This window comes from Camelina sativa, chromosome 6 (assembly GCF_000633955.1).
Source record: "Camelina sativa cultivar DH55 chromosome 6, Cs, whole genome shotgun sequence".
NCBI classification, from domain to species: domain Eukaryota; kingdom Viridiplantae; phylum Streptophyta; class Magnoliopsida; order Brassicales; family Brassicaceae; genus Camelina; species Camelina sativa.
In genome coordinates, this window is record NC_025690.1 from 11096619 (window position 1) to 11123514 (window position 26896).

The 26896-nt window shown below is 36.1% G+C and overlaps 7 protein-coding genes across 8 annotated transcripts in view; 1 reads left to right on the top strand and 6 right to left on the bottom strand.

Moving 5' to 3' along the window:
• Positions 1–2431, bottom strand: part of LOC104698917 (U-box domain-containing protein 13-like) — a 6183-nt gene extending 3752 nt beyond the window's left edge. The window contains exons 1-4 of the mRNA XM_010414294.2: positions 1916–2431; positions 1536–1652; positions 857–1300; positions 3–764 (exon numbers count right to left, since the gene is read on the bottom strand). Of these exons, the coding sequence (XP_010412596.1) occupies positions 3–764; positions 857–1300; positions 1536–1652; positions 1916–2185 (1593 nt within the window). The 5' untranslated portion in view covers positions 2186–2431. The remainder of the gene's footprint in view (positions 1–2; positions 765–856; positions 1301–1535; positions 1653–1915) is intronic.
• On the top strand, positions 4146–6464 carry LOC104790874 (actin-12). The gene is made up of 5 exons (XM_010516672.2): positions 4146–4540; positions 4709–4778; positions 4865–5258; positions 5353–5966; positions 6058–6464. Exons 2-5 carry the CDS (start codon positions 4719–4721, stop codon positions 6121–6123), a joined length of 1134 nt encoding a protein of 377 aa, XP_010514974.1. The 5' UTR covers positions 4146–4540; positions 4709–4718; the 3' UTR covers positions 6124–6464.
• LOC104790876 (disease resistance protein RPP13-like) lies at positions 6998–10178 on the bottom strand. 2 transcript variants are annotated; one of them, XM_010516676.2, is made up of 2 exons: positions 7568–10178; positions 6998–7477 (listed from the first exon to the last, which is right to left on the bottom strand). In XM_010516676.2, the coding sequence occupies exons 1-2, from the start codon at positions 9791–9793 to the stop codon at positions 7229–7231; spliced, it is 2475 nt and encodes an 824-aa protein (XP_010514978.1). In that variant the 5' UTR covers positions 9794–10178; the 3' UTR covers positions 6998–7228. The 2 variants fall into 2 exon arrangements, with proteins under 2 accessions (XP_010514978.1, XP_010514976.1); XM_010516674.2 differs by having other exon boundaries at positions 6998–10177.
• Positions 10804–12316, bottom strand: LOC104790875 (epsin-3). The gene is given in 5 exon segments (XM_010516673.2): positions 10804–10973; positions 10975–11437; positions 11546–11707; positions 11859–11981; positions 12070–12316. Coding segments are annotated over 5 exon segments (933 nt in total). The 5' UTR covers positions 12216–12316; the 3' UTR covers positions 10804–10934.
• On the bottom strand, positions 13144–15962 carry LOC104790877 (fasciclin-like arabinogalactan protein 4). The gene is made up of 2 exons (XM_019246718.1): positions 15579–15962; positions 13144–14569 (listed from the first exon to the last, which is right to left on the bottom strand). The coding sequence occupies exons 1-2, from the start codon at positions 15641–15643 to the stop codon at positions 13357–13359; spliced, it is 1278 nt and encodes a 425-aa protein (XP_019102263.1). The 5' UTR covers positions 15644–15962; the 3' UTR covers positions 13144–13356.
• On the bottom strand, positions 18191–19245 carry LOC104698918 (glucan endo-1,3-beta-glucosidase-like). The gene has a single exon (XM_019246528.1). It carries the CDS (start codon positions 19243–19245, stop codon positions 18202–18204), a length of 1044 nt encoding a protein of 347 aa, XP_019102073.1. The 3' UTR covers positions 18191–18201.
• On the bottom strand, positions 25426–26031 carry LOC104790878 (plant UBX domain-containing protein 12-like). The gene has a single exon (XM_010516678.2). It carries the CDS (start codon positions 25918–25920, stop codon positions 25453–25455), a length of 468 nt encoding a protein of 155 aa, XP_010514980.1. The 5' UTR covers positions 25921–26031; the 3' UTR covers positions 25426–25452.

Here is a 26896-nt window from a genome sequence, read left to right on the forward strand (position 1 = left end):
ACCATTCCGCTTCCGGGCTCTGTCAAGAGTCTAGTCAACGTGGGAATCACTCCTGCACGTATGGCTTTTCCTTTGTTTCCTTGGTATATGCAGAGGTTAAAGAGTGCAGTAGCGGCATCTTTCTTGCCTCTTTGTGTCCCTTCATTAAGCAGAACAACAAGTGGGGGAATCGCTCCCAAGGCACCAATAGTCACTTTGTTTTCGTCAATCACTGATAGACTGAAAAGTGTAGCCGCCGCATTCTCTCTGGCTTCCATGCTTCCTTTCTTGAGTACTTGAACTATACCAGGAATAGCTCCAGCAGAAACAATGGCTCCTTTGTTGTTCTCACATATGGAGAGGTTTAAAAGGGCTGTTACTGAATGTTCTTGTATACGAGAATCAGGAGTTGAGAGGAGGCCTACGAGAAGAGGTATGGCACCAGCTTCGGCTATGGCCACGCGGTTGTCTGCATTTCGTTTTGCAAGAAGGCGGATTTCTCCAGCGGCAGAACGTTGGTCCTCGGGGTTTCCGTAAGCGAGTCTCCACATTAGATCTTCGATCTTGTTTGCTTCTGCTGGAGACGAGAAGGACGAAACTTTTCTGGGTCTGTAACTGCTTGGTGGCTTTGGAGGCTCAATATCGTTGGCCTCGCACCACTGAGCTATGAGACTACGGAGAACATAGTTTGGTGTGAGGGTTGTGCTTGTTAGCGCCTGCTGTGTTTTTGGACATGTTGAGTGTCCACCTTCTATCCACTTCTCAATGCAGGTGCGTTCGTACGTCTGTACATAGAAGAGAACATGCTTCTATAGTTAAATCTTAGAAGATCGCAGGGATAAATTTGAAGAAGCTGAAGTTGAAGTGAACTATATACCTGCCCTGATGAAACAATAACTGGATCTCTCATCATTTCCAGCGATATCGGACAGCGGAAATCATCAGGAATCACGGGTATCTTCTGACTTGCTGCAGTAGAAGTTTGTCCATTACTTCTGAAGTTAACTTTCTGCTCCTCGCCGTTGTCATCCTCAGTCTGCACAAAATCCTTAATCATCTTCAGAATCATTGCCATCTCCTCAATGTTTGCACCAACGTCTCCACCGCTCGAAGCAACCATTTCATGCAGAGCCACTGATTCTTGAGCTAGGTCAGGAATCTCCATAAGATGTAACTTCTTTGCAACCCGCTCTAGGGCAGGCTGATAAGAATCTACATCACTACTTTTATTACACAGCAACTGAAGATCTTCATATAGTTCATCATCTGATACATCTACTCTTCCTTTCGCTCGCCTAAACTGGCTGAGAACCAGCTCAACCTACAACACAACAAATACGCTATGAAATACGCAAACATCCGAATTTTTGAAACCCGCTAAAGTTCCAATCCAATACTAACTACAGTTGATTTCAATACACATCCATGTGTTAATTGGTGGTAGTTTCTAGCATCTCAGCTCATTTTTGTACCATGTAAATAAACTGATATCAAGAACTCATTCTACGTAGGTACTAGTCATATCTTCAGAACTGATCATAAGGACACTGGCGTACCTGTTCTCTAACTTCATCAGAAATGTCGAGATCCTCATACTGAATCTGGCTCAAAGACTGTTCTAACTTAACAGACACCTCCAGCAATTTACGTGTCACTTGTTCCCTCTCCATGACCTACAAGAAACATCTCTCGTGTCAAAATCTTCACTATCAGAACCACAAATTCTCAACAACTTCCACAGATCAAATCTAACAATCTAATCAAAAATTCAAGAAGCATTGATATCATCACTCAATACTATACCATAAGCAAAAAAAAAAAAAAAACAAAGCACATGGCTCAGGCTCATTCAATGACAACACCAAATTCGTCAAATCAGCAGATCTAATCAAAACTAAATGCCAAAATAAAAAAATTGGAAACCACAAAGACGAACCAGATAAATCTTGCTCCCTTCGCTGCAGAATTTGAGATAATCCTTAGCAGAACTCATCGCTTCTTTCAAACCAACCAAATTAGCCAAAGTAACTTCGCTGATCGGCTCGTTGCTTTCTCTAATTTCCTCAAACATAGGAACAAGCAGCTTCAATCTCCTCGCTAGATTATAACAAAGCTTCTTCACCGTAATCCTGTAATCGGAAATCGCCGCAATCTCGTTTACTACATCGATTAAGCTCTGTGCAGCAGTAGCTTTCTCTTCCTCCATTTTTATTGATTCTTTTTATAAAAAAAAAACTTCCGATTAACGGATCCGATCTAGTCTGTGTAGATTGGTGAAGCTTTTCTTCTTTCTTCTTCCAAAGATGGTGGAGAGATCTTTCCCGTTTTGGAATCTAAGTGGAGAGATTCGAGCTTAGACGAAGAAGAGAACCATTTGCAGAAGTGCGAAAGAGAGAGATTTCTGAGAATGAGAGCAGAGAGAGAGAAGACTATGACTTTTCCAAAACGACGTTGTTTAGCTGACGGCTTTTGGTTTATTTGCAAGTTGTGCGCTTCTCTCTCTCTCGACTTAATCTCTTAAACCGGAGTTAAGGTTTCAGACCGGGATCGGTTAAGATTGTATATGTTTATTTCTTGTCATTAAATATATCAAGTACTATCTTTTAAATTATTTTTATACAAATATTACAATTGATCTTGTGAAAAAATTGAATACTTTTTAGTTATTCAATTCTATAAAAAAAATAAACAGATGGAATTGAATATATTGTATGTTTATTTAGTCCATTTGTGGTCATACTAAAAAAACCAAACCGTGGGTGATTTGGTTCGGTTTTGGTTTTCTTCAAAAAAATTTGGTTACAAAATTATCAAAAAGTAATTTTGGTTTGATTAGTTTCAAAATCGTAAACCCGATTATTTTGGGTTTCTAATTTTTCATTATAGGACCACATATTGGGTTAGTGTTTCATCATTTTGGGTTTCTTATTTAGCATTTTTAAAATTGTAAACAAATTATTTTTTGGTTTTCGTAGAAGAAGAAAACTGTTAATGAATTTAAATCTTTTGGATTTACCAATAATGGAAGAATAAAAAAAAAACTAATACCTCCTCTCTCTGTCTCTCTCTAATCATGCAAGAAAATGTTTTCTTTATAACTAAAAATAGTTATGAAAACATTGAAACGAAATAATCCCGATACTTTTGATCTAATCCATCTTCTTTTAAACCTTTTCTTTAACATGTTTCTTTTTATTAGGTAAGCTTTTTAAAAAATGTGTAATTCTGTAAAAGATATCTATAAAAACGTGATTACCTCGAAAAGGGAAAACACTAGTTAGACTTAGATAAGTGCATCGATCAACATGACAACATGGATGAATGTTCGCTTTGATTGTGGGCTGACAAAAGTTAAATACACTAGAAAAGTCAAAATCCAATCTCAAAATCCCCCCCCCCTTGTCTCCAAAATCCCGAACCCCTATACCAAAAAGTCAACTTTATTTTCTTGATTGAGATTGATTCACCATATAATTAAAATAAATACTATTTTCTCCTAAAAATCGTTAAGCCACAGAATAGAAACACTAAAAGACACACAATCTGGAAATAAAGATTTTATTTTGTGACCGTTTTCATTAAAGTGTTGAATATTAATTATATCGATATGCCAATGGTGTTTCTCAAATAAAGAAGCTAAGCTGATTCGAAGTGACAAAAAAGAAATTTAATGTAGGCAAGTTTTTATATGGTGTTATGTTGTCAAGTAATCTTTAATAAAACAAAATATGTAGTAAATTAGCATTAAGAATAGTTCTATATAGTAAAAAGAAAAATAGATTATTATCAACAGACACAGTTATTTGTTATTTTCATTGATTTCTTCGATTCTTTTGTAAGAAACTATAATAATCAAAACTATAAGAAGCAATAGCAATTGAACAAACACACACTAAGGTCTCATGTCAAATAATTAAATCTCATGCACATGCTTAATTATTTTACTTTCACATATCTCCATCATCATTATCACATTTGTCAATGACCGCTATCATCATTACTCCCAGTCTTCCCTAACTTTTCAGCAATTTTCACATACCCACTAAGATCCTTTTTACTTTTTAAATTATAGTTTTGGAATTTTGGATAGCACTCTTTTACTCAGAACACTTTAATATTGGAAGAAAGAATAATTACAAGAAAGAGATGTTTATCTAAACTTTTAAAGAAAATGAAATCTGACTTTTTTTAGTGAAGGAAACACAAAACTGTTATGATGATGGTTTTTTAACTTATTTCTTTTTTCCAAGGCCCAAATGAGCTCATGGCTTGTTCGGTGACCCGATTCTTCCGGTAAAACAGAGCCTGAAACCATATTCTTCGGTCAGATTGGTGGTCTTTTATAATTTTCTCAAGCCAAAAATAGCTGGAGACGTGTCAATAGTGGCTGAGATATTGGTTTTTAGAAGAAAAAACTAATGGCTCAGATTAGTTTATGGTCAAACGATATTAAGGGGCTAAGTTGTTTCCCTTCTGCAGAAATTTTTGAAAACCCATTTCAGGACGGGGCGTTTCAAATATTCCTGAAGCCTCTTTCTCTTCTTCAACGTAAATTCATCAGGTAATATAATGCTATTTTCTTTGTTTATTTGGTGTCGAAACGTTCATATCTTGAACAAGGCATAACCATAATAAAATGTAACGTTAATGTGTTAGATTAATTGTGATAATTTAGATCTAAATATGCAATAGGCTTTAACCATATTGATTTTTTTGTTATTTTGTCTAGAGATTGAAAAATGGCAGACGGTGAAGATATTCAGCCGCTCGTATGTGATAATGGGACTGGAATGGTCAAGGTAAAGCATCTCCAGATGATTAACAAAAACAAGATTTGAATGTTATTGTGTGCCATAAGTGATACAATTCAAATCTTTGCATATAGGCTGGTTTTGCAGGTGATGATGCTCCAAGAGCTGTATTCCCAAGTATCGTTGGTCGTCCACGTCACACGGGAGTGATGGTTGGAATGGGACAAAAGGATGCATACGTTGGAGACGAGGCACAGTCGAAACGTGGTATCTTGACTCTCAAGTATCCAATCGAACATGGTATTGTTAACAATTGGGATGACATGGAGAAGATTTGGCATCACACTTTCTACAACGAGTTGCGTGTTGCGCCCGAAGAGCATCCGGTTCTGTTAACCGAAGCGCCGCTTAATCCCAAGGCTAATCGTGAGAAGATGACACAGATCATGTTTGAAACTTTTAACACTCCTGCTATGTATGTTGCCATTCAAGCTGTTCTCTCCCTCTATGCCAGTGGTCGTACTACTGGTCAGTACACTCATTTTTACTGTTTGGGTCGATGTTCACATCCCTAGTTATTCTCTATTAATTTCTCTCGTTATTTTTTCATTTTGTTGGTTAGGTATTGTTTTGGACTCTGGAGATGGTGTGAGCCACACGGTTCCAATCTACGAGGGTTATGCGCTTCCACACGCAATCCTGCGTCTTGATCTTGCAGGTCGTGACCTAACCGACCACCTCATGAAAATCCTGACAGAGCGTGGTTACTCCTTCACCACAACTGCTGAGCGTGAGATTGTTAGAGACATGAAGGAGAAGCTCTCCTACATTGCCTTAGATTACGAGCAAGAGCTCGAGACTTCCAAAACAAGCTCATCCGTCGAGAAGAGCTTTGAGCTGCCTGATGGTCAAGTGATAACCATCGGGGCAGAGCGTTTCCGGTGCCCTGAAGTCCTGTTCCAGCCATCCATGATCGGAATGGAAAATCCTGGAATACATGAAACTACTTACAACTCAATCATGAAATGTGATGTGGATATCAGGAAGGATCTTTATGGAAACATTGTGCTCAGTGGTGGAACCACAATGTTCGGCGGGATTGGTGACAGGATGAGTAAAGAGATCACCGCGTTGGCTCCAAGCAGTATGAAGATCAAAGTGGTTGCGCCACCGGAAAGGAAGTACAGTGTTTGGATCGGTGGCTCTATCTTGGCCTCCCTCAGTACTTTCCAGCAGGTAAATTACTTTATACATACAAATCTTACTAATAAGATCTGTTAATGTTTTGATGTATAAAATTGCTACAAAAATGTGTCTAAATCTGTAGATGTGGATTGCGAAAGCCGAGTATGATGAATCTGGACCGTCGATCGTCCACAGGAAGTGCTTCTGATCAAATATCACCAAGTAAAACAAGTGCGGTAAAAATTTTGATAATCATTTTTCCATCCTGAAGCCGGTTTCTATAATTTACTTGCAACTTTTCTATTTGTGTTCTTTTTTATTCTTCTCTCCCTCATTGTTCATTTTAATCTTGCTTTTGAAGCAAATCAAGTTAAACAAAACAGATCAGTCATTAACAGAATGTTATTATTCTATATATGTATATCTCCTATTGAGTTTCCTTTCTGTCTCTGCCAATTTTTTCTAAGCTTGGACCTCGATTCCATTAAAAAATTTTCAATATGTGTTCTCATCAAGCAATGAAACGAGCTGTATAAATTACTCTCACCATCCGTAAATGGATGGTTCCCGTCTTCTTCGGCTAGTTCTGGAAACAAGCAAGAAGTGGGTTTATTATCTCTGTGCATCCTCATCATCTTTAATAAACTGTGATAATAGTCAATGGCACTCTTTTCTCACTACAAAAACTCGCAATAATCAAACTTTCAGAATTAGGAAAATTACTTCTATTAGAATCCACAGCCGGCTCAATTAAGAAATTTCTAACAAAGATCATCATTATCATCGGATTCTATCATAGCGAAATTATGATAATTTCGTTCTTGAGAAACCTTGAAAAGGAGATTAAGAAGGCGTAGAATAAAAGTCTTTAAGCTTTTTATTAAGAATTAAGATTCACTCATACATGTTGTTGTCTATTAGGTAAGAAAGTCTGTAGATATATAACTCATAAAGACTCTGACCTGAGATTCCTTCTGCGAAAGGCTGTATATAAACATCGTGATCATTTGTTTCCTGATAAATCTTCAGCCAGAGAGCACAAGTGACATGATCAAGATTAGGGTATTTCTAAATAAAGGTAATTATCATATAAAGATAGGATTCTATAGAGGAGAAGTTTAAAATCATAAAATTTTCAATTACACTAAAATTTAATCATTCAAAAGCTTCAAATTAAAACTCTAAGACATTTTATGTAGCAGACTTATATGTTAAGACATCTAGGAGAAAATGACTATTTAAAGACATAAATCTTTAAGGCCAGGCTGGTTCACATGTTCCCCTGTTTCTTGTAGCTCATAATTCATCAACAGTTACGTTTCGTAGATTTGAATAAACGCTCGGAATCGATTTGGAATTACCAGGTGGCAGTATTGTACTTTGGTGCTTAGTTTCAGCTGGATCAAATTGGGCATGGCCTGTTCTTCTATCTGCAACTCATCTAATTTTTCTATGAACAATTGAAGCTTCCTCAACCGACCAAAACCTTGTTCGCTGATGCTCATCTTCCCTCCCACTAAATCACAATCTTTCAAGATCAGATCTTCCAATCTCGGCAATTTCTGCAAAAAAGGCATTGGGTCTTCCCTGAGAGTTATTCCAACAAGTGTTACAGATTCAAGACTGGGTGATATCACATCCATGGACCTCACCACTTCTTCTGATTCCAACGATAAATAGATGGTGGCCGTCGCCTCCAGCTTCAGAACACGAAGGTTTCTCAGTCTAGTAATGGAACCCCAGTACACAGGAACTGTTCCCAAAAAATAAGAAGTACGTACCCGACCATTATCTACCCATGGGTAATTTTCATAGATCTTCAAGTCCCGAAGATTTATGAGCAACTCATGTTTTAGTTTGCTCCAGTTGTAGGATGAGATAGACCTCAAGGTTTGAAGGTTCATTGCGTCGCCTATTAGAAAGTCTCCCAAGAATTTTCCTATGACATGCCTCAGTGATGTGAGCTTACGGAGATCGATTTTTTGTATGAAGGAATCATTGCCAGATGCATCTAGCGTTTGTAGAAACCGTAGATTGGAGATGAAACCTGGTAAATTTTTGACACGAGTATCAGCAATCCCAAAGTACCTCAAGTGGATTAAATCCCCGACCACATCTGGGAAACTCAATGTAATATCTCCTTTTTGAATAAAATGAACCCCTCCAAGATTAAGCACTCGAAGTAGCTTCATGTTCAAGGTAGTCGTTTTAACATTAACCTTCGATTCTCCAAAGAACAGGAAGGATCGCATCCTTTTGTTCATACGTTTCTCAGAAAAGTATTTGTTGATGATCTGATGGTGAACCACTTCCCTTCTGCAACAAGTATGTTGTGCCGCCACATGATCGTTATAAACGTTTAAAAAGTTTAGCTCTTTAGATTTCTTGATAGCCACGTCTCTCAAAAGATCATGGATTCTACAAGACATCACTTTTCCTCTTTCTACTCTAACTGCTTCCACTAAGCTTCTGCCTATCAGCTCTTCGATGTAATACCGAACCACATCTTCCATCATCATCTCTTCATCCCCTTGTATAATTCCTTCTGCCACTAGTAACCGTATCAACTTCTCTACCTCAATCTCATAGTCCTCTGGGAAGATACTAAGATAAAGAAAGCAAAGTTTCAACTCATGTCGCATCTCCTTGAGGCTTAGATCACACAAAGTGGAAACATGAATGGAGTTATCCTTTAGGCGTCTCCATAAACTGTTACACACATCATTCCACTCGCTTGGACTCTTCCTCGACAAAAGCCCCGCAAGAACGACTATAGCAAGTGGTAATCCACTGCATTTTTGAACCATTTCTTTTCCGATTTTCCGCAGATCTTCATCAACCCATTCCATATTTATGAATGCTTTCTGTTCAAACAACTTCCAGCTTTCTTCAAACGTCAAGAATCTTAACTTATGAGCATAGAATCTCCCGTCCACGCCTTCAGCAACAGCTCTAATACGGGTAGTGATGATTACTATACTTCCTTCTTCATGGTTGCAAGGTAACGCTCTCTTTAAACTCTCCCACGCTTCTCGCTCCCATATATCATCTACTACCACCAAATATTTTTTCCCTTCTAAAATACCATGAAGGTAAACTTCTAATTCCTCCTCTGTAAACTTCCTAATCTTCTCCAACTCTTTCGCAGAAGCCACTCCCAAAGATCTAATGATCCTCATAAGTATATCTCCAGTTTTATACTCTTGAGAAACATAAGTCCAAGCGCGGTATTTGAATCTTCTCTTCACTTCCTCTGAGTTGTAGAGCTTCCTAGCAAGTGCAGTCTTTCCGAGACCTCCCATACCGAAGATCGAGATAATAAATCTATTGTACTCTCTCTCATCGAGAAGCTTTGCCAAAAGAATCTTAGCATCATCTTCCAAACCAACAACAAGCTCTTCTTGATCAATAGATCGAGCACGCCGAAGCTCCCGTACCCTTAAACTTAAATTACTCTCTCCTCCTCGACGCTCACTGAAGTTTCCTATGCCATAAGTCTCCCGCTTGCGAGTAACATCCAAGATTCTTCTCTTGAGGATTCTGATATCATCAACTATGTTGTACGCATCTATCTTCCTGCCTATTTTGTTGGTCAATCTTTTCAAACCACGCCTTTGTGATCTTTCCTCGAGTTTCAGAAAATAGGTATCCAAAACATCCTCCACGTCATAAGCAAAATCTAAAACCAGTTTTGTCCACTCTTTCGAAACCTCATCTTCTTGTTCTCGCGCTTCAACATCCTTGAGAAAACCTTGGATGCACGTCAACTCTGTCTTTAGGTCTTCTAGATCATCTTTGACTCCCATCAACATGGATGCTTCTTCAATGAGATAGTTGCCTATCTTTCCCACAACGAATCCCGTGATAGCATCTACCATATTCACTATATGGAAATGAATCCAATCCACGGATATATCACAGTAAGCACAAGACTTTATTGAATGTGAGATTTATCTAAAAACTGGAGAAGATTTTTCTAAAGAGCATGAAAAAAAATCAACTCAGTTTTAAAACTAACAAAAGAACAGAGCAAACGAGAATACTTTGGGAATTTGTCAATTTTGGCTGCTAAAGGAGATGCACCGACAATTTAAAGACAGAATTAACCCTTATGGCTTTTTATTTCTTTGTGTCGTCGACTTGATTTCGGAAACATTCATACTTGACTTGTAGACATTTAATGAAATTTGAAATTTCTTCGTCTCCTACATTTTATCTTTGCAATCATGCATATTTTGTCGTTTATGTCCAGAATAATTCAAGTAGACCTGGGTGGAAGACCTGGGTGGAAGTTTCAATCATGCATATTTTCTCGTTTGTGATCTCTCATTTCTCAACTTGTCATACTATCTTTCGTGGAAGTTTCAATTTTTCGTATGTATGTTCCCACCTCACATTTTACCTGAGATGTAACTGTTAAAGTGTATATACTTTAGGGATTTAGAGTCTATAGATTTTTGTTCAAACCAAACATATATAATCTTAAAAGTTACAACTCTAAAACAACTACTCTTATCGATCCGTTGGAAAGTTTGCTTTTTGAGATAACATCTCTATCACCTTGAAACTCATGAGAAACATTTTTCTCTGAGAAAAATGTTCAAAAGCTACGAGTGAGTATACTTGTCTTAATTATATTATAGCTTAGTGCTTTTGTGTATAATATTACTCTGTGATAAATTGTTACAAAATGTGTGTGATCCAAATTTGCAGATGTGATTGTGAATTGCGGAAGCCGAGTATGAACGGATATGGACCACAGGAAGTGCTTTTAGACCAAAATACCAAGTAAAACAAGTGTGAGCAATAACTACTTACGACTTTTCTATTCGTGTTCTTTTATTCTTGTCCCTCATTGTTCATTTTAATCTTGCTTTTGAAGCAAATCAACTTAAAAACAGATCAGTCATTAACAGAAGTGTTATTATTATATATATGTATGCATATTGGTATACACACATTATCTTCTTCTTGAGTTTTCCCTCTTTTACACAACCGCGATTTCATTTAAAAAAATTATCAATCTACGTTCTCATCAAGCAATGAGACTACTACTGTAAGCTTTAATTTCGCCATCCGTAAATGGATGGTTCTCGTCTTCGTCCGCTAGATCTTGACCATCCCGTTTATTACAACCCAAAAGTGGGTTTACCTCTGTGTTCTCATCATCTTCAGGATCCATATTTTCTTTCATACCTGTCCTAGACTCCTCGTTCTGATCAGTTACCAGCGGCTGAGGAAAGAGACTGGTTTCATTAGAAGAACCCATTGAGTTGTTCTCTTGATCATCCTCATTGTACTTGGTAAAGTTGGAATTGCATTTCCTATAGACTGGAGAATCTTGTAAGACTTCATTATCTGACATACAACGAGATGAAGACTTGTGGTCAAAGCTACCGAAACCTTTAATCTCTCGAGATAACTCACGAGCACGCTTCCTCTCTTCCTTGAGCAATTCCCCTTTCTCAAGTAGCTTTAACACCTTCTCTGCTTTCTTTCTAACAGCTAATCCCCAATTGAACCTGCCCCACAAAACAAAACCAATTGTCTTAAGAACATTGACACTGCAAACGAAGTTCTGTTCAAACCAAACATGATCCGCCTTAAAACCTTCTAAGTAAAACAAGTACCCTTTCTCATCGATGTGTTGGAAAGTTTCCATTTGAGAGATAACATCTATATCGCCTTGAAACTCATCCGAGACACTCTCCGGTCCGTGAGTGAGCAAATGCTCAACAACTATGAGTGAGTTATAAGCTATTCTCCAGTTTCTCTTATCAAACCTTGCCAATCTAATATACACCAAACAACAAAGTAACAAACAGATCCATATCTCAGTAATAACACAAAGCTTGTCCTACTATTAAGTAAAAAATTATGGACTAATCACGGATTTGATCCAAATTTGGCTAGATTTGAGATCTGAATTAGGAATAATGAAACCTTTTGTGCAAAACTTCGACGATCCGCAAATAATCTTCAAACTCGAAAGCAGCCTTAGAAATGGATCCTAAGGTTTGTGTATTTGGCCCCCATGACTCACCATCCGTAGCTTCCTCGGTCATTCTTCAACCAAATTTGTTCAAATCATAAATAACTTACACATAAATCAAGAATCCTTAAAAAAAGAGATAAGAACAGAAACAAAACTAACAGTTGAAGAGGAGTGACATCAGTGAGAGCTAAACGTGCCGTTTTGAGCTTCTCTTTGAAGAAGAAAGAAGCTTGTTTCTTCAACTCAAGGAACGATGGTGTTGCCATGGCGATGCTGCTGCTTCTGTTTTTGCTCATCATCGACATCCCTTAAGAGAGAGAGAGAGAGAAAGAGAGACGGGAGAGATGTTTTTGAAACTACTATTTCATAGTGTTGGGTTAGTTCAAAAACCATAGATATATTCAAGATTGGTCATTGAATATAGGGACAACAAAAACTTAAATTTAATCAAGAAAAGTCCAAATATGTGATCCAAAAAGGTCTTCATTCCTCAAGTTTGAAAATTCGGAAGATCATTTACTTATTTGTTACGTCAGAAAAGTCAAGCACTATGGTACCACCATATTAGTATATTACCATAAATTCTAACATCAATTTCCCTAACCGATTCGATAGTGAATCATTTTTTATATATATATAGTAGTAAGACAATAAAAAAGTTCCAAAAAAATTAACATTTGAAAACGAATACAATAATTTATTCTGTTAATAAAATATTTTTTTTTGAACAAAGTTTCTGTTTATAAAATTCATGCTGATGTTTTTGGTCGGCTATAAAATATAAGTCTATAAAAAAGAATTATAAAAACACGGTAGTAGAGTGTGGACAACCGTAGAGTATTGTGACTCTCATCTTTTCACCGAGTCAGTGAAGTGAATAAGGTTAGAGTTAGATCTGACCGTACACCCCACACGCACGGCTAAGTGAACTAGATCTCAAGATCCGACGGCTCTGGATAACCTGTAAATCTAGCGAGAACTTGACCTGAAGAGATAGCAGATCTGGACCGTCCGGTGTCAACTTGGTACGACCCACACAAGACACAACTCAACCTGTCACGCACTTACTGTTTATTATTCCTGCTGAGCTAACTCACTGATTTATTTAGATTCCTCCATTCTTATTCTTATTCACTTCTGTAGTTCTGTAGAAAATTTCACCACTTGATAAAATAAAAATCTAATTGTATTGGTAGTAGAATACCAAATATTTTAGGTTGACAAAAGAGAAAATAGAAAATAAAGGATTTTTATATAGACATGGGTTTTTACCCAAAATTGCCCAATCAAATCCAAATTTACATGGGAAAGTGAATTTGTTTTTTTCTCAGACTCAACATTATGACGTAGAATAAATATATAAACCCTCGTGAAAAAAAAAATCCAGTAAAAATAAATAAAAGCCCTAATCGAAGGCAAAACATTTATGTGATTAAAAAAAATATATCATACCAAAAGATAACAAAATGCTATACACCAACAACAACACCACCACCACCACAAGGCTAAGGAACCAAGTGGTCTTTTAACCGCGCCGGAAGAAACTATCTCACGCGGTGGTGATACTAATCGCGACGGTTGCTCATCAGAACTCTCCGGCGACAAAGAGATCTCTTGTGGAGGAGCCCGGGCAACGGGTTGACCCGATTTTGGAAACAGTTCTTTAGGCAAAAGAACTTTGGATACTCCGAAAACAGAAACCGGGTTTTGATCAAATGCCGTTTGTGTCACGACAGCTAAAACCACACCCGAATTGATCGTTACGATTGACCCGTTAACCCGGGAGATGTTGAGCGTGTATGAACCGGCTCCCATTTCTTCGGTTGCTAATGTCGGTTGAACCGGATTGGTTATTGATTCTAGCGAACCGAGAGTGTAGTATGAATGTAGCACATGGAACTTTAACACGAAGGCTTTTTGCTCCGCCGGTAAAGACTGGAGGTTAACGTTGGAAGGGAGATCGGAGAAAGCGGAGTCGGTGGGGACGAAGACTGTGATTCCGGCGCCGCGTTCGTCGTTTTCAAATTCTGTTATGACTCCGGAGGCGACGAGGAGGGAGAGCGCGACGTTGAAGTTGTGTCCGTTGATAAGTATCTGAGTGAGGTTGATTCCCGCCGGTGGAGGGGAGAGAGACGTCGATGTCGGCGGTGGAGTGAGAGTCTCCGATGCGGTGATATCGATTCCGGTGGGGACGATGAGTGAGTCGACGGAGAGGACGGTTATGTTTGGAGGTTTCGTTTCGAGAAGCTTTAAAACGGTGACGTTTTTGGTGCTCGGAGATCCGATCGTGACTGATCCTGAAGCCGGGTCACGGGTTACGTTAACGGATCCGGATCCGAAGAATGTACGGCCGGAAGCTTCGTAGAGAGTGGTGACGGCGGAGCCTGAGGGTGGGATACGTCGTAGATCGGAATCTGAGAGGAACTGGAGGAGGACATGGAAGCGGAGGAGATCCGCGAGCGTCGAAGGAGGTAAACGGCGCGTGAGGTCGACGGAAGCGGAGGAGAATTGAGAATTGGGAACGGCGAGGAGGGTTAGCGAGTTTCTACCGGAGAGTTCGGCGGCGATGCCGGAGGAGACGAGGAGGTTGGAGAAAGAAGAGAGGTTAGGAAAAGATGAGAGGACGGCGGTGACGTTGATAGCGGCGGCGGTGGAGGATNGGAAACAGTTCTTTAGGCAAAAGAACTTTGGATACTCCGAAAACAGAAACCGGGTTTTGATCAAATGCCGTTTGTGTCACGACAGCTAAAACCACACCCGAATTGATCGTTACGATTGACCCGTTAACCCGGGAGATGTTGAGCGTGTATGAACCGGCTCCCATTTCTTCGGTTGCTAATGTCGGTTGAACCGGATTGGTTATTGATTCTAGCGAACCGAGAGTGTAGTATGAATGTAGCACATGGAACTTTAACACGAAGGCTTTTTGCTCCGCCGGTAAAGACTGGAGGTTAACGTTGGAAGGGAGATCGGAGAAAGCGGAGTCGGTGGGGACGAAGACTGTGATTCCGGCGCCGCGTTCGTCGTTTTCAAATTCTGTTATGACTCCGGAGGCGACGAGGAGGGAGAGCGCGACGTTGAAGTTGTGTCCGTTGATAAGTATCTGAGTGAGGTTGATTCCCGCCGGTGGAGGGGAGAGAGACGTCGATGTCGGCGGTGGAGTGAGAGTCTCCGATGCGGTGATATCGATTCCGGTGGGGACGATGAGTGAGTCGACGGAGAGGACGGTTATGTTTGGAGGTTTCGTTTCGAGAAGCTTTAAAACGGTGACGTTTTTGGTGCTCGGAGATCCGATCGTGACTGATCCTGAAGCCGGGTCACGGGTTACGTTAACGGATCCGGATCCGAAGAATGTACGGCCGGAAGCTTCGTAGAGAGTGGTGACGGCGGAGCCTGAGGGTGGGATACGTCGTAGATCGGAATCTGAGAGGAACTGGAGAAGGACATGGAAGCGGAGGAGATCTGCGAGTGTCGAAGGAGGTAAACGGCGCGTGAGGTCCACGGAAGCGGAGGAGAATTGAGAATTGGGAACGGCGAGGAGGGTTAGCGAGTTTCTACCTGAGAGTTCGGCTGCGATGCCGGAGGAGACGAGGAGGTTGGAGAAAGAAGATAGGTTAGGGAAAGAAGAGAGAACGGCAGTGACGTTGATGGCGGCGGCGGTGGAGGATAGGAGGAGAAGTAAATAAGCTAATGCGGGAAGGGTAAAATGGGAAATTGAGATTACGTTCGCCATTTTTTTTTTTTCGAGTTAGGTCATGAGATTGAGTAAAGGAGAAGAACAGAGAAGTGAGTGGATGATGGATAGAGAGAGAGAAGGGAGTGGTGTGAAGAGTTTTGGTGGAGACGAAAATAAAAATTAGAGATACATTTTTGGGGAATTTTCTGACGCGCGGTGTTAAGGGGAGTTAAAGTTCACGCGCAGGACAAAACAGATGTCATTGTGTCAGAGAGATGCTTTTGTAGACACTTCTAGTCTTGTAGTGATTAGATTTTGGTGAGCAAGATTATTTAGATATGAAAAATTTATTTATATAATTTTGGGTGGTACCCACGTGGGGTATAGTTTTTTAATAATTCATTAAAGTTTTTTTCGTTTGCATGTGAAGTTTATTTATAGCTGTGCAGTCTGTTAAAATCTTCATCTCCCACTACAAACATTTTTAGTGGAGTAATTGATTTTGTTTGTAGTATTAATTTGTATAGTTAGACGAATTGTTTGAGCTTGTGGTCGATATATTATATTTTGTCATCCAACGTCCGTCGGCAATGATCAAATGATTGTTTGACAGATAAAACTCATTGATGATGAAATATTGGCTTCTACTTCGACATCATATTTACGATCAATTATATATAGTTTGGGTGGATCTGTCAATCAAATGTCATCTATGAATAAGAAAAATTCTTCGTTTCACTCTGAACCTCTTTTATTCATCTTTCTAAATTAACCAATCAAAATACAAAAAATGTCGTGTTGTATTATAATTATAAAATAAATCAAAATAAAATAAAAAGACAAAACAAATTAAGGAAACAAATTATATAGATTTTTTAATAAAAAAAATATGTCGGTTTGGGTTTACAAAAGAATGATTAGAATCTAAATTTTACAATTAAACAAAATTATATGTCGGTTTAGGATTATAAAAGAGTGAGTAGGGTTTAAATTTTACAATTAAATAAAATTATATGTTAGTTTGGGTTTATAAAATAGTGGTTAGGGTTTATATTTTATAAGTAAATGAAATTATACGTCGGTTTGGGTTTACAAAAGAGTGATTAGGGGTTTAGGGTTTAGATTTTACAATCAAACAAATTTATACGTCGGTTTGAGTTTATAAAATAGTGGTTAGGATTTAGATTTTAGAATTAAAGAAAATTATATGCTGGTTTGGGTTTATAAAAGAGTGGTTAGGATTTAGATTTTACAAATAAACAAAATTGTATTTCAGTTTGGGTTTATAAAAGAGTGGTTAGGTTTAGATTACACAATTAAACAAAATTATATGTTGTTTGGATTAATAAAAAAGTAATTTGGATTTAGATGTTATAATTAAAAATTATAATTTAATGTTTATAATTAAAATTGAATGATATACAGATTTTGTTTTTTTAATTAATAATTTGTTTTCTTAAGTAAGAGGGGTGAAGAAGAGAGGTTCACCCGAACCCAAGAATTGTTCTATCAAGAATTAGTAAAATTGGTATTTCAAAATATTGATCAAGGCGATTCTTCCTAACCAAGTACAATTACTATACTAGGCCCACCTGGTATAAAAATTAGGCTTTAATAGAGATATAAAAAACAAAGCCCATCAGGCCCATAAAAATTAGGTTGTATTGAATTTTCTTGAACTAGATAGATCTTTGACCAAGTTCTTATGCATCATTGACCAAGTTCTTAGGCATCATTGACCAAGTTTTCACCAACTGTATCTAGTGAGTAGTGACATTATCTATTTAGTCTCGAACTGCTCTGTTCTAGTTGGTATTGTTATTGTTGTCTGCTCTTATCAAGACCAAGAATTATTCTTAATTTGCAATCTGCTTTGACTCTGTCGCTTGTTGTCTGACATTGAAGCGTGATCTCCTTTAAACCAGTGCAGCCAATTAATGTTGCAACTGGACGTTTAAGAAATAACAACGTATGCACTGTCTATTGGAAATGAGAGTTCATTGTTCTGTGTTTAGACCTTAACTTATGCTTTGTGTTATGGCGTTTTTTTTTTTGCAATTACTTTCAGCTTGAGGATGTACAATTCATTGGTCGAGAGGTGCTTTGTGTACTGTGTTGATAGCTTTACACGCAAATCTCTACAGAAAAAAGAGGAGACTTGTGTTATGCGGTGCGCTGAAAAGTTCCTTAAGCACACTATGTCTGTTGTTATGCGTTTTGCTGAGCTCAATCAGAACGCACCAACCCAAGACTGAAAAAAACTCTGCTTTCTTCAGTTTTTGTTTTTTGGTACGGTTTATGAGTCCGAAACCAGAATAAACCGGTTGTTAGTTGTTCAGGTTTTTACTCTGATACTCTTCTTTGAACACTAAACTCCTGTACTGTGAAATTATTTTGACTAAATCCAAATTCTGATATTGAAATTTATTTGTATTTTCATTGGAGTCTACATAAAACCATATCATATCATTTTTAAATTGTAGTGATCATTTTCCGAATTTTCATTATACTCTTTTTGTTTCTTATACATAAAGATTGTTAAACATCTTGAATCTTAGATTACAAAAGTTGAACTTTGACATTCTTAGTACTGAAGCACCTAGATGACGTTTATATCAGTTTTTCATGATACCTACATCGTAAACCGGGGTGAAGTCCGGTTTAAACAAACCAAAGTTTTGCTCGGAAATCGAAGGTTTGAGATTCTCGTTGAAGAGAGCGAAAATGCAAGTGTCGATCACACGGTTTGGCATCAATGGAGTGCCCTTACCCGAACTCACATGCTTTATAAGGTTCCGGTTGTATGTAGCGGCATAATCTAAACCGACGCCGGTCTGGTTCGGTTCACCAGCTGAGGGCCAACCGGTTTCAGCCACAACGATGTCCACGTCTCCGTACCCGATTCGTTTCATCGCGGAGTAAACAGCGTCAAGCTGAGCGTCGAACATGTTAGTGTAGTTTAACTTCGTAACTGTGTCAACGACGACTACGTCGTTTGAGTTAAAGAGTGCGTAGTTTAATGTTTCGGGTCCGAACCCGAAATATGGGTATGAATTAACCATAAAGGGAGACTTCGTGCGGTTATGGAAGTCGAGGATTGGAGCGAAGATGGCTTTGTCGTAGCCTCTACGAAACTTTCCGGAGCTAGGTGGTTCGGAGGAGCCTGAGAGGACACCTAGCGAGTGAGGCGTAGAGACTAAGATCCCAGTGACGTTAGCCAGGTGTAATGCTAACGTAAGTGCCTCCATGGCGGGAAGGAGATGACCGATAATTGTTTTGTCGGATGTGGCGATGACTTCGTTTCCGACAGCGATGTAACGGATCGAGGTTGCTGGTAGGAAAGGGAGGAGGTTGTACGAGAGCCATGAACGTGCGTTAGGAAGCTTGGAGAGGGAAACGATGTCGGAGTTTGGGATCGTGACGGTGAGAGAGATCCCGGTGATGCCTGAAAATACGGCGAGGATGCCGGGGTTTGCGTCGAAGATTTTGACGTGGTTGATATTTGTTTTTGTTTTGATGAAGTTGACGACTTGGTGAGGCGGTGGGAGGTTGTTGGCTACCGTGCCGTAGTTTACGCCGACGTGATATGCGGCGGAGAAGGGAAGGATGAGCGAGAGAATCAGGAAGAGAAGTACATGAACAACTTGACCTCTCATCATGAATTATCGTGAAATGATTTATTAGAGTAACTTCCACGTTTAGCAAACTTACTACTAGGAGTTATTTTTTGAAGAGCAGGTCATGTTCGGTTTGATTGTAGAGCCACGTGAGCGAGTGGCTGATTAATTGATGATTTTTTAATCATTAAAATTAGTGATTTTAAATCTATATATACATTTTTGGAAACATTTAGCAAATAAATTTTCAAAACAATAAGAACCACTTCCTTTAACATTAAGTGTTAATTTATAATTAATTTTATTAATTTTTAATTTCTAATTTTAAAAACAATATCAATTAATTCTGTAAACACACAGTATTTAATTGTATGTTATAGTTCCTATAATATAAAACAATAAACCTCAAACAAAATACTTTCTACACTAAATAATATATATTTGTATTTGTAAGGTTGTACATTTTTTAAATATCAGTTATTAATATAGTTAATCTACAAAACAAATAACATTTTATTTTTCTTAAAAAATAGCCCCGCCCGCGGTATACCGCGAGTGAATATCTAGTTAATTACATAAGCTATTTTAAAAACGGAGATGTATATATGTAGGTGCTTAGAAATATGAGAACTGCTCTGAAGACTCTGGATCCACCCGTAAATCAGGCTCTGGCACCGACGTTGTTATTCCAGTGTGGATTGCATTTCTCTAAAATCCAAGTTTTAAAACCAAATCCGACTCGATTTTCTTGGGTCAACTGAAATCAAAAGCTAAAAACCAATTTGAAAAACCATTCCAGGCCTAAAGTGTTTTGTTTTTTTTGGGAATTTATATATGCTTGTTTTAGATTTTTTTTATAGCCTCATAAGTTTTTTCTTCAAAAACACTTGTATGAATCTTTGTCATTTACTTTTTTTTTAATATCATTTTTTCTCTTTTAGATTTCTTAACTACTTCCTTTTAGTCATGTTAAATCAAAGATCAAACCTATATTGTTTGTATTATCATGATTCTTAGTGAGTAGTCCCTTAAAACCTCTTGGGTATATGGTAGATTTAAGATGATTAAGAGTTGAATTGTGGAGTTTATTTTTATGTTATACTTAACTTAGGTATTGATTGGTTCTTCCGCTATCACCCGCGAATGTTAGTGGACGGTTGAAGTTGTTAATTAGCGATTAAACCAATCACAAAACCACTTTATACCACTTTAAACCGGTCGAAATCGATAGATTTGAATAGTTCACACTTGCTGACAGTGGGTATGTAAAAAAAGAAAAGAACATAAAATATAAAGAAAATTAACAAATTAAAATATATTATCAAGTCATACATTTTTTCAAGTTAATTCTCAAACAAGAATCATTCTTTAACTTTAGTTTTCCAACATGAATAATTATTTTTGTTTCACTATAAAATCTATTTATTTAATATTTGAATACTTATTTAGTAATTATTTATGATTTTTCTTTGCTAATCATGTTTAAATTTTGTTATAATTTTTCATAGTATTGATGTTTTATACATTTTCGTAATTATGTATTATATTTATTTTGGTAAGTTTTGGTTTAACCGCTACCGTGTGATTAGCGATTATTTAGGTTTGTTATTAATGCTCACTAGGATGTCGGTCCGTGCGTTACCGCAAGGGAAAGTGAAAACTTGAAATGACTAACATTGTTTTTTTTCCACATTTCGAGTGAAAAAATTATGGTAATTCTTTAACTGCATAATATAAAAGTTATAAATAATGACTAAGATGAATCAACTAAATTAGTTAAATAAAATATTTATTGTATATATAAAAATGAAAAATCGATTCAGCGACAATAAGATAATAAAGTTAATGATATATAAATCTAGGTTTACTGAATCATACTCAGATAATCAATTTTGAAAGATATTCACATAAAACAATTAAATCATTATTCTATCAAAATTTATAAAAAATAAGAAAAGAATCAGGGAGAAAAAGTTCATAGCTGCAATGTTGATTAATAAATTAAAAAAATAATACTCACAATTTTAAAAACTTGGATGTGTGAAAGAATACCCAAAGAACAAAAACTCTTTTCAAAGTCCATAAAAAATCTGTATATATAAAAACAAAAAGGTGTGAAAACAAAGAGGTCTGAAACAAAAAAGTGTGAAAAAATGTGTGAAAACTAACAAGTGCAAACATGGAAACACAACTGTTGGATCAAAACATTGCAACTTTATATAAACAAAGAGGTGTAAAACAAAAAGTTGTGAAAACTAACTCGTGCCCACATGGAAAACTGGGGATGCGACGAAGAAACGCAATTGTTGGATTGAAACTTTGCAACTTTTGAGATCATTAACAAAGGGTGATATCATTAATATACAAAAACTCTTTTGAAAGTTCATAAGAATTTGTATATATATATAAACAAAAATATATGAAAACAAAGAGGTGTGAAACAAAAATGTGTGAAAACTAACATGTGCAAATATTGAAAGATAGAGGTACGACGAAGAAACACAATTGTTGTCTCAAAACATTGCAACTTTATATAAACAAAGAGGTGTAAAACAAATAAGTGTGAAAACTAACGGGTGCCAACATGAAAAGCTGGGGGTGTGACGAATAAACACAATTGTTGGATCGAAACTTTGCAACTTTTGAGATCATTAACAAAGGGTGTGATCATTAATAATACTCAAAGAACAAAAACTCTTTTCAAAGTCCATAAAAATCTGTATATATATATATAAAAACAAAGAGTGTGAAAACAAAAAAGTGTGAAACAAAAATGTGTGAAAAGTAACAAGTGCAAACATTGAAAGTTAGGGGTACAACGAAGAAACACAATTGTAGGATCAAACATTGCAACTTTATATAAATAAAGAGGTATAAAACAAAAATGTGTGAAAATTAACAGGTGCCAACATGGAAAGTTGGGGGTGTGACGAAGAAACACAATTGTTGGACCGAATATTTGCAACTATTGAGATCATTAACAAAGGGTGAAATCATTAATAATACTCAAAGAACAAATTTTTTTCAAAGTCCATAAAAATCTGTATATATATATATATATATATATATATATATAAACAAAGAGGTGTGTAAACATAGAAGTGTGAAACAAAAATGTGTAAAACTTAATAGGTGCGATTTATAAAAGATGGGGGTAACACGAAGAAACACGAATATCAGAAAACAAACTTGCAACTATTGAGATCATTAATAATTCTAAACCGTTAGATGAGATAATAGAAACAATCTCATACGTTAGATTAAAGTTGACCCCCGAAAGGCCAAAAGTGAGTTTGCTATTATATGTAGATGCTTATTATTATTATTTTTAAATAGTTCAACGGATGAGATTTTTATATTTATACCGTTTGTTAAAAAAATTAAATAGGTTAAATAAGTCAATAATAGAACATATATAAAATTATACCATGTTTTTTAAAAAAAATTGGCTTATTCGTAGCTCTAGCATCACTACATGTCATCATGCCTCTCGTATCTTGGTTTTGGTTTTTCCGGTTATCGTCGCTGAGTGACAACGAGTCGGGTCGTACTCTAGGCGAAAAAGATGACGTTATTGATATTTTTGACTTTCTGGAGGGTATTGTCCTGTAATAAACTTTATATGCTTGAATGTTATACTCTTTCCCAACTTAATTTAAAAAAAAAAACAAAATTGTGACTGAACAAAAAAAAATAAGAAAGCCACGTACACTCATATTTTGTTCCACCGTATCTAACAGTAATAATAATCTAACTAAAAAAAATTAACAGGTTTGGTGAAGAAACAATAACAGGTCATTCACAACGAAAATATAAAATTACCTTGAATTAGAGATTGATGCTTGTTAGTTAAAAAACACTTCAATAAAACAATTATTTAGATTTTATTTATTAACTTGTAAGTTTTGAAAATACTCACAAAACAATTTTTTGAAATTTGTTTATGTAGTCTAGAAATTTTTTTATATATAATAAACAAAAAGGTATAAGACATAGATGTGTGAAATAAAAAGGTGTAAAAATTAATGGATGTGATTTTTGAAACATGGAGGTACAATAAAGAGATGCAAAATTAAGAGGTGTGATTTTTGAAAGATGGGGGTGCGATAAAAATACACGATTAATAATTTGCAACTGTTGGAGTCATTAATAATTAGTTTATATATATAATAAACAAAAAGGTGTAAAACATTGAGGTGTACAATAAAAATGTGTAAAAATTAATAGATGTGAAACATGGAGGTATAACAAAAAGATGCAAAAATTAAGAGGTGTGATTTTTGAAAGATGGGGGGGCAATGAAAAGACACGATTAATAATTTGCAACAGTTGGAGTCATTAATAATTTTAAACCGTTAGATGGAAAAGTAGAACTAATATCATCCATTGGATTAAAGTTGACACAAAAAAGTGGGTTTGCTATTATATATAGATTGACCATTTGATTATCTTTGGAAATTTTTTATGATTAGTGAAAGAATTAATATCATAGAGATGGATTAGTATTGTTTAGTGATCTAAAACTAAGGATTAGCTTCATTTATTTGCATGAACTCCACAAGTGAGCAAAATATTCATTCTTGTCAATTACCTTATCCCAAGAGTTCGTCTTTTATTTCTTGGTTTAATCCATTTGCTTATTTTGCGCCTTATTTTGCGTCTTGTTAATTAAGCTTGTTACAGTTTATAACCAATTTTGTTTGATTAGATGGAATGAATGCATGAATTCTTAATGTGTTGGTCTTTGTTCCTCGTGGATTAACACTTTTATACTCAATGACATAACCATATACTTGTTGGGAATTTGATTCAAGCAAGCAAGCAATGAGGTAAATGATTCTTCATTCTTAATTATGGATATTTGTTGTTGATTGCATAACTGGTATGTAGAATTTATGAAACACTGGTTTAGGTTTCCGTGATCTGTTATCATTGGCTTACACTTTCAAAATCACATGGTGCACAAGTCAAAATTTTGGCTGGGAAGAAGATTGAGCTTATCACGTATAAGATGAATTACATAGATCCTAGGTTCACCGTTAAATGGTGCAAACGTTATGGAATACCAATTGAAATAGGTAAAAAGCTTCATAGAATAAAACTGTCAAGATGATTCTTTTTATTCCCTTATTCAACAAATCTCTTGTGACAAAATTCGCTTGGGCAATGGATGAAGAACCGAACTTCATGTTCTAATGCATTTGGAGAGAAATATCATCATCATCTTTCTTTTGGTATGTTTGGTTTTTACCATGACTTGCTACTCTCATATGATTTTGCTTTTGTAGTGATTTTGTAGCAAAAAAAAAAAGAAAAGAAAAAAAAAGAGAAATTTGTTACTCTAATTTACTCTACGAAGAAATTATTAAAACCCCAGTTTATAGACTTGGCGTTGAATTTACAAGAAATATTCTATATTTTATAATTTGAATTTAATTTATTTTAATTTTGGTCAAAAAGATTTGCATTAATAAGATTCAATAAAGGATATACTCCTATTTGGTCATCAATCAATACAATAAAATAAGAAGGTCTCACCAAAACATGACATCTCAGGCTTAATATTAAATGAGGTGTCAACACCTCACTAAAAATTTCTACCCTATCAAATTATAACTCATCTTATTTTATGTTTACTTGGACTAAATAGAAGAGAACCGAACGTGAGAGTATTTTATTTCTCCTGGATTTCTTTACTTACGGTTCGGTTTGGAAGCGTACAACAGAGGAACTGGAAGCGTTAAAATTTTTGTCAAATCACTTGAATCTGAGTGTAATTAGTTTAGAGCTGAGTAAAATCTATGGAAATATATGTGTTTTGAGGTTAATCCGAGAAAAACAGAATCTTATCTTACCAAAAAAATTATACGCGGCGCTGCAACCTAAAAAACTAACGAAGAAGAAGAGCAATAAGGTTTTTTTTTTTGTTTTTTAGTTACACGTGGCTTAAATTTTTTTAAAATTAAAAACTGATTATTGAGCTGTGTTTTTCTGGACCTTTCGTTTGGGCTTCTTTGTTTAGCTAACGAGGATGTCTTTCTTTGCTTATGTATTTTGGCTTTGTGTAATGTATTTGATATCAAAAAAACTTAGTGTTAAAAAGAGATGGGAACAAAAAAATCTACATTTAAATTAATGAAATAAAGATATACTATATGACATACTCTACAATTTTTTTTTTTCACTATTCCAACAAAATCAAGAATCCAGNCAAGTAAAAAAGAACCCAAACAACCATCAATCATCACTTCAGACCCAAGTAACGGAAACAACAGAATTGGCAAGCCCAGATTGTTCAAAAGTCGTATTAGATCCATAATGAAGAGTCTTGTAATCCCCAGGAAACGCTTGGATCAGCTTAAACAGCTTCCTCTCCGATTCATCAATCTGCGAATTACAATACGACCAAAGAAGCTGAACCGATTCACTCTTCAAGAAACTCCTCTGCGTTATCCTCCCGTCAGGTAACCGAACGCGGATTCTACACAAAACGCTTTGATCGAAATCGTGATTCGTCGGTTCTTCGGGTAAGTGAGGGAATCCGAAATACGCGTTTGATGACGAAGACGACGTCGTAGACTCCTCCGATTCTTCTTTTTCTTCTTCTTCTGCTTCATCGCGTTTGCTGCGTTTGATCCTTCGCAAAGACTCGATCTCTAGTGAAGCCATGTCCATGAACGGTGATAATTTCTCCATCATCGATTGACACTCAAGCATCGTTTGGTTGAAATCGATGATGATTGATTTTTAAAACCCTAATTTTTTCTCATAGTTGAGAGTCTGATGATATGTACATACTCTACAATTTAAGATATGATATTTTGAATTATTCATAATTATATAAAAACATATATATATATTATATATATATATATATGCTTCCTAATTTTTAAAAAAAATTCGTGAAAAAAAAAACACTAGGAATCCAAATATGTTTTGGAGATTATATTTGGAGATTAAAATTGAGGACGAAGAAAAGAGGAAGTAAGAAGCTTCTTGGTGGGTTTATTTGCAAGTTGCGGAGGAGAGAATCAAGGAAAAAGTTGTGAGTACATTGCATCAAGCTTCAGATTTCGAAGCATCACTGGACCGAGTTGATTTATCTGGTCGGAAACTGATTGCTCTCTGAAGCATTTGTAAAAATTCAAGGTCTTTTTGTCCCAAATCTCTATAACAATCAACTTGCGATCTGTTCTAAACAAAATAAAATAAATTGTGACATCTGATCAAGTTTGTTAGTGTCATAATATTTTATGTGTCAAAGATGTAAACTTTTTGCTTTTGATTTGTAATTTTACGTAATTGTTTTTTTACTTTTGCATATGTTCTTTAGCTTTTGGATTGGTTATTGTCAAAATATAAATTTTATCTGGATTTTGAGTCTTTAATAAATAATATATTTTGATCAGGTTGATGTGTAGATTGAGATATATATTTTAAAGTGTATGTTGTTATGTCTTGTTAACGCCTAAAACCTGCAACAAGAATAAATGACGACAAAGAGAGAAAGAGACAACATATTGATGAACAATTAAAAAACATTAAATATCAGTTGTTGATAGATCCCAAAGACTTTTAATAACAGTTGTTTGCTCTTCAGTTTTATTGTAGAGCTTTTTTAACTAACAAAATCTTTAAAACCAAATCTTGGATTTTTTTTTTTAATTTTTTTATGTGTGTGTTGGTTTTTTTT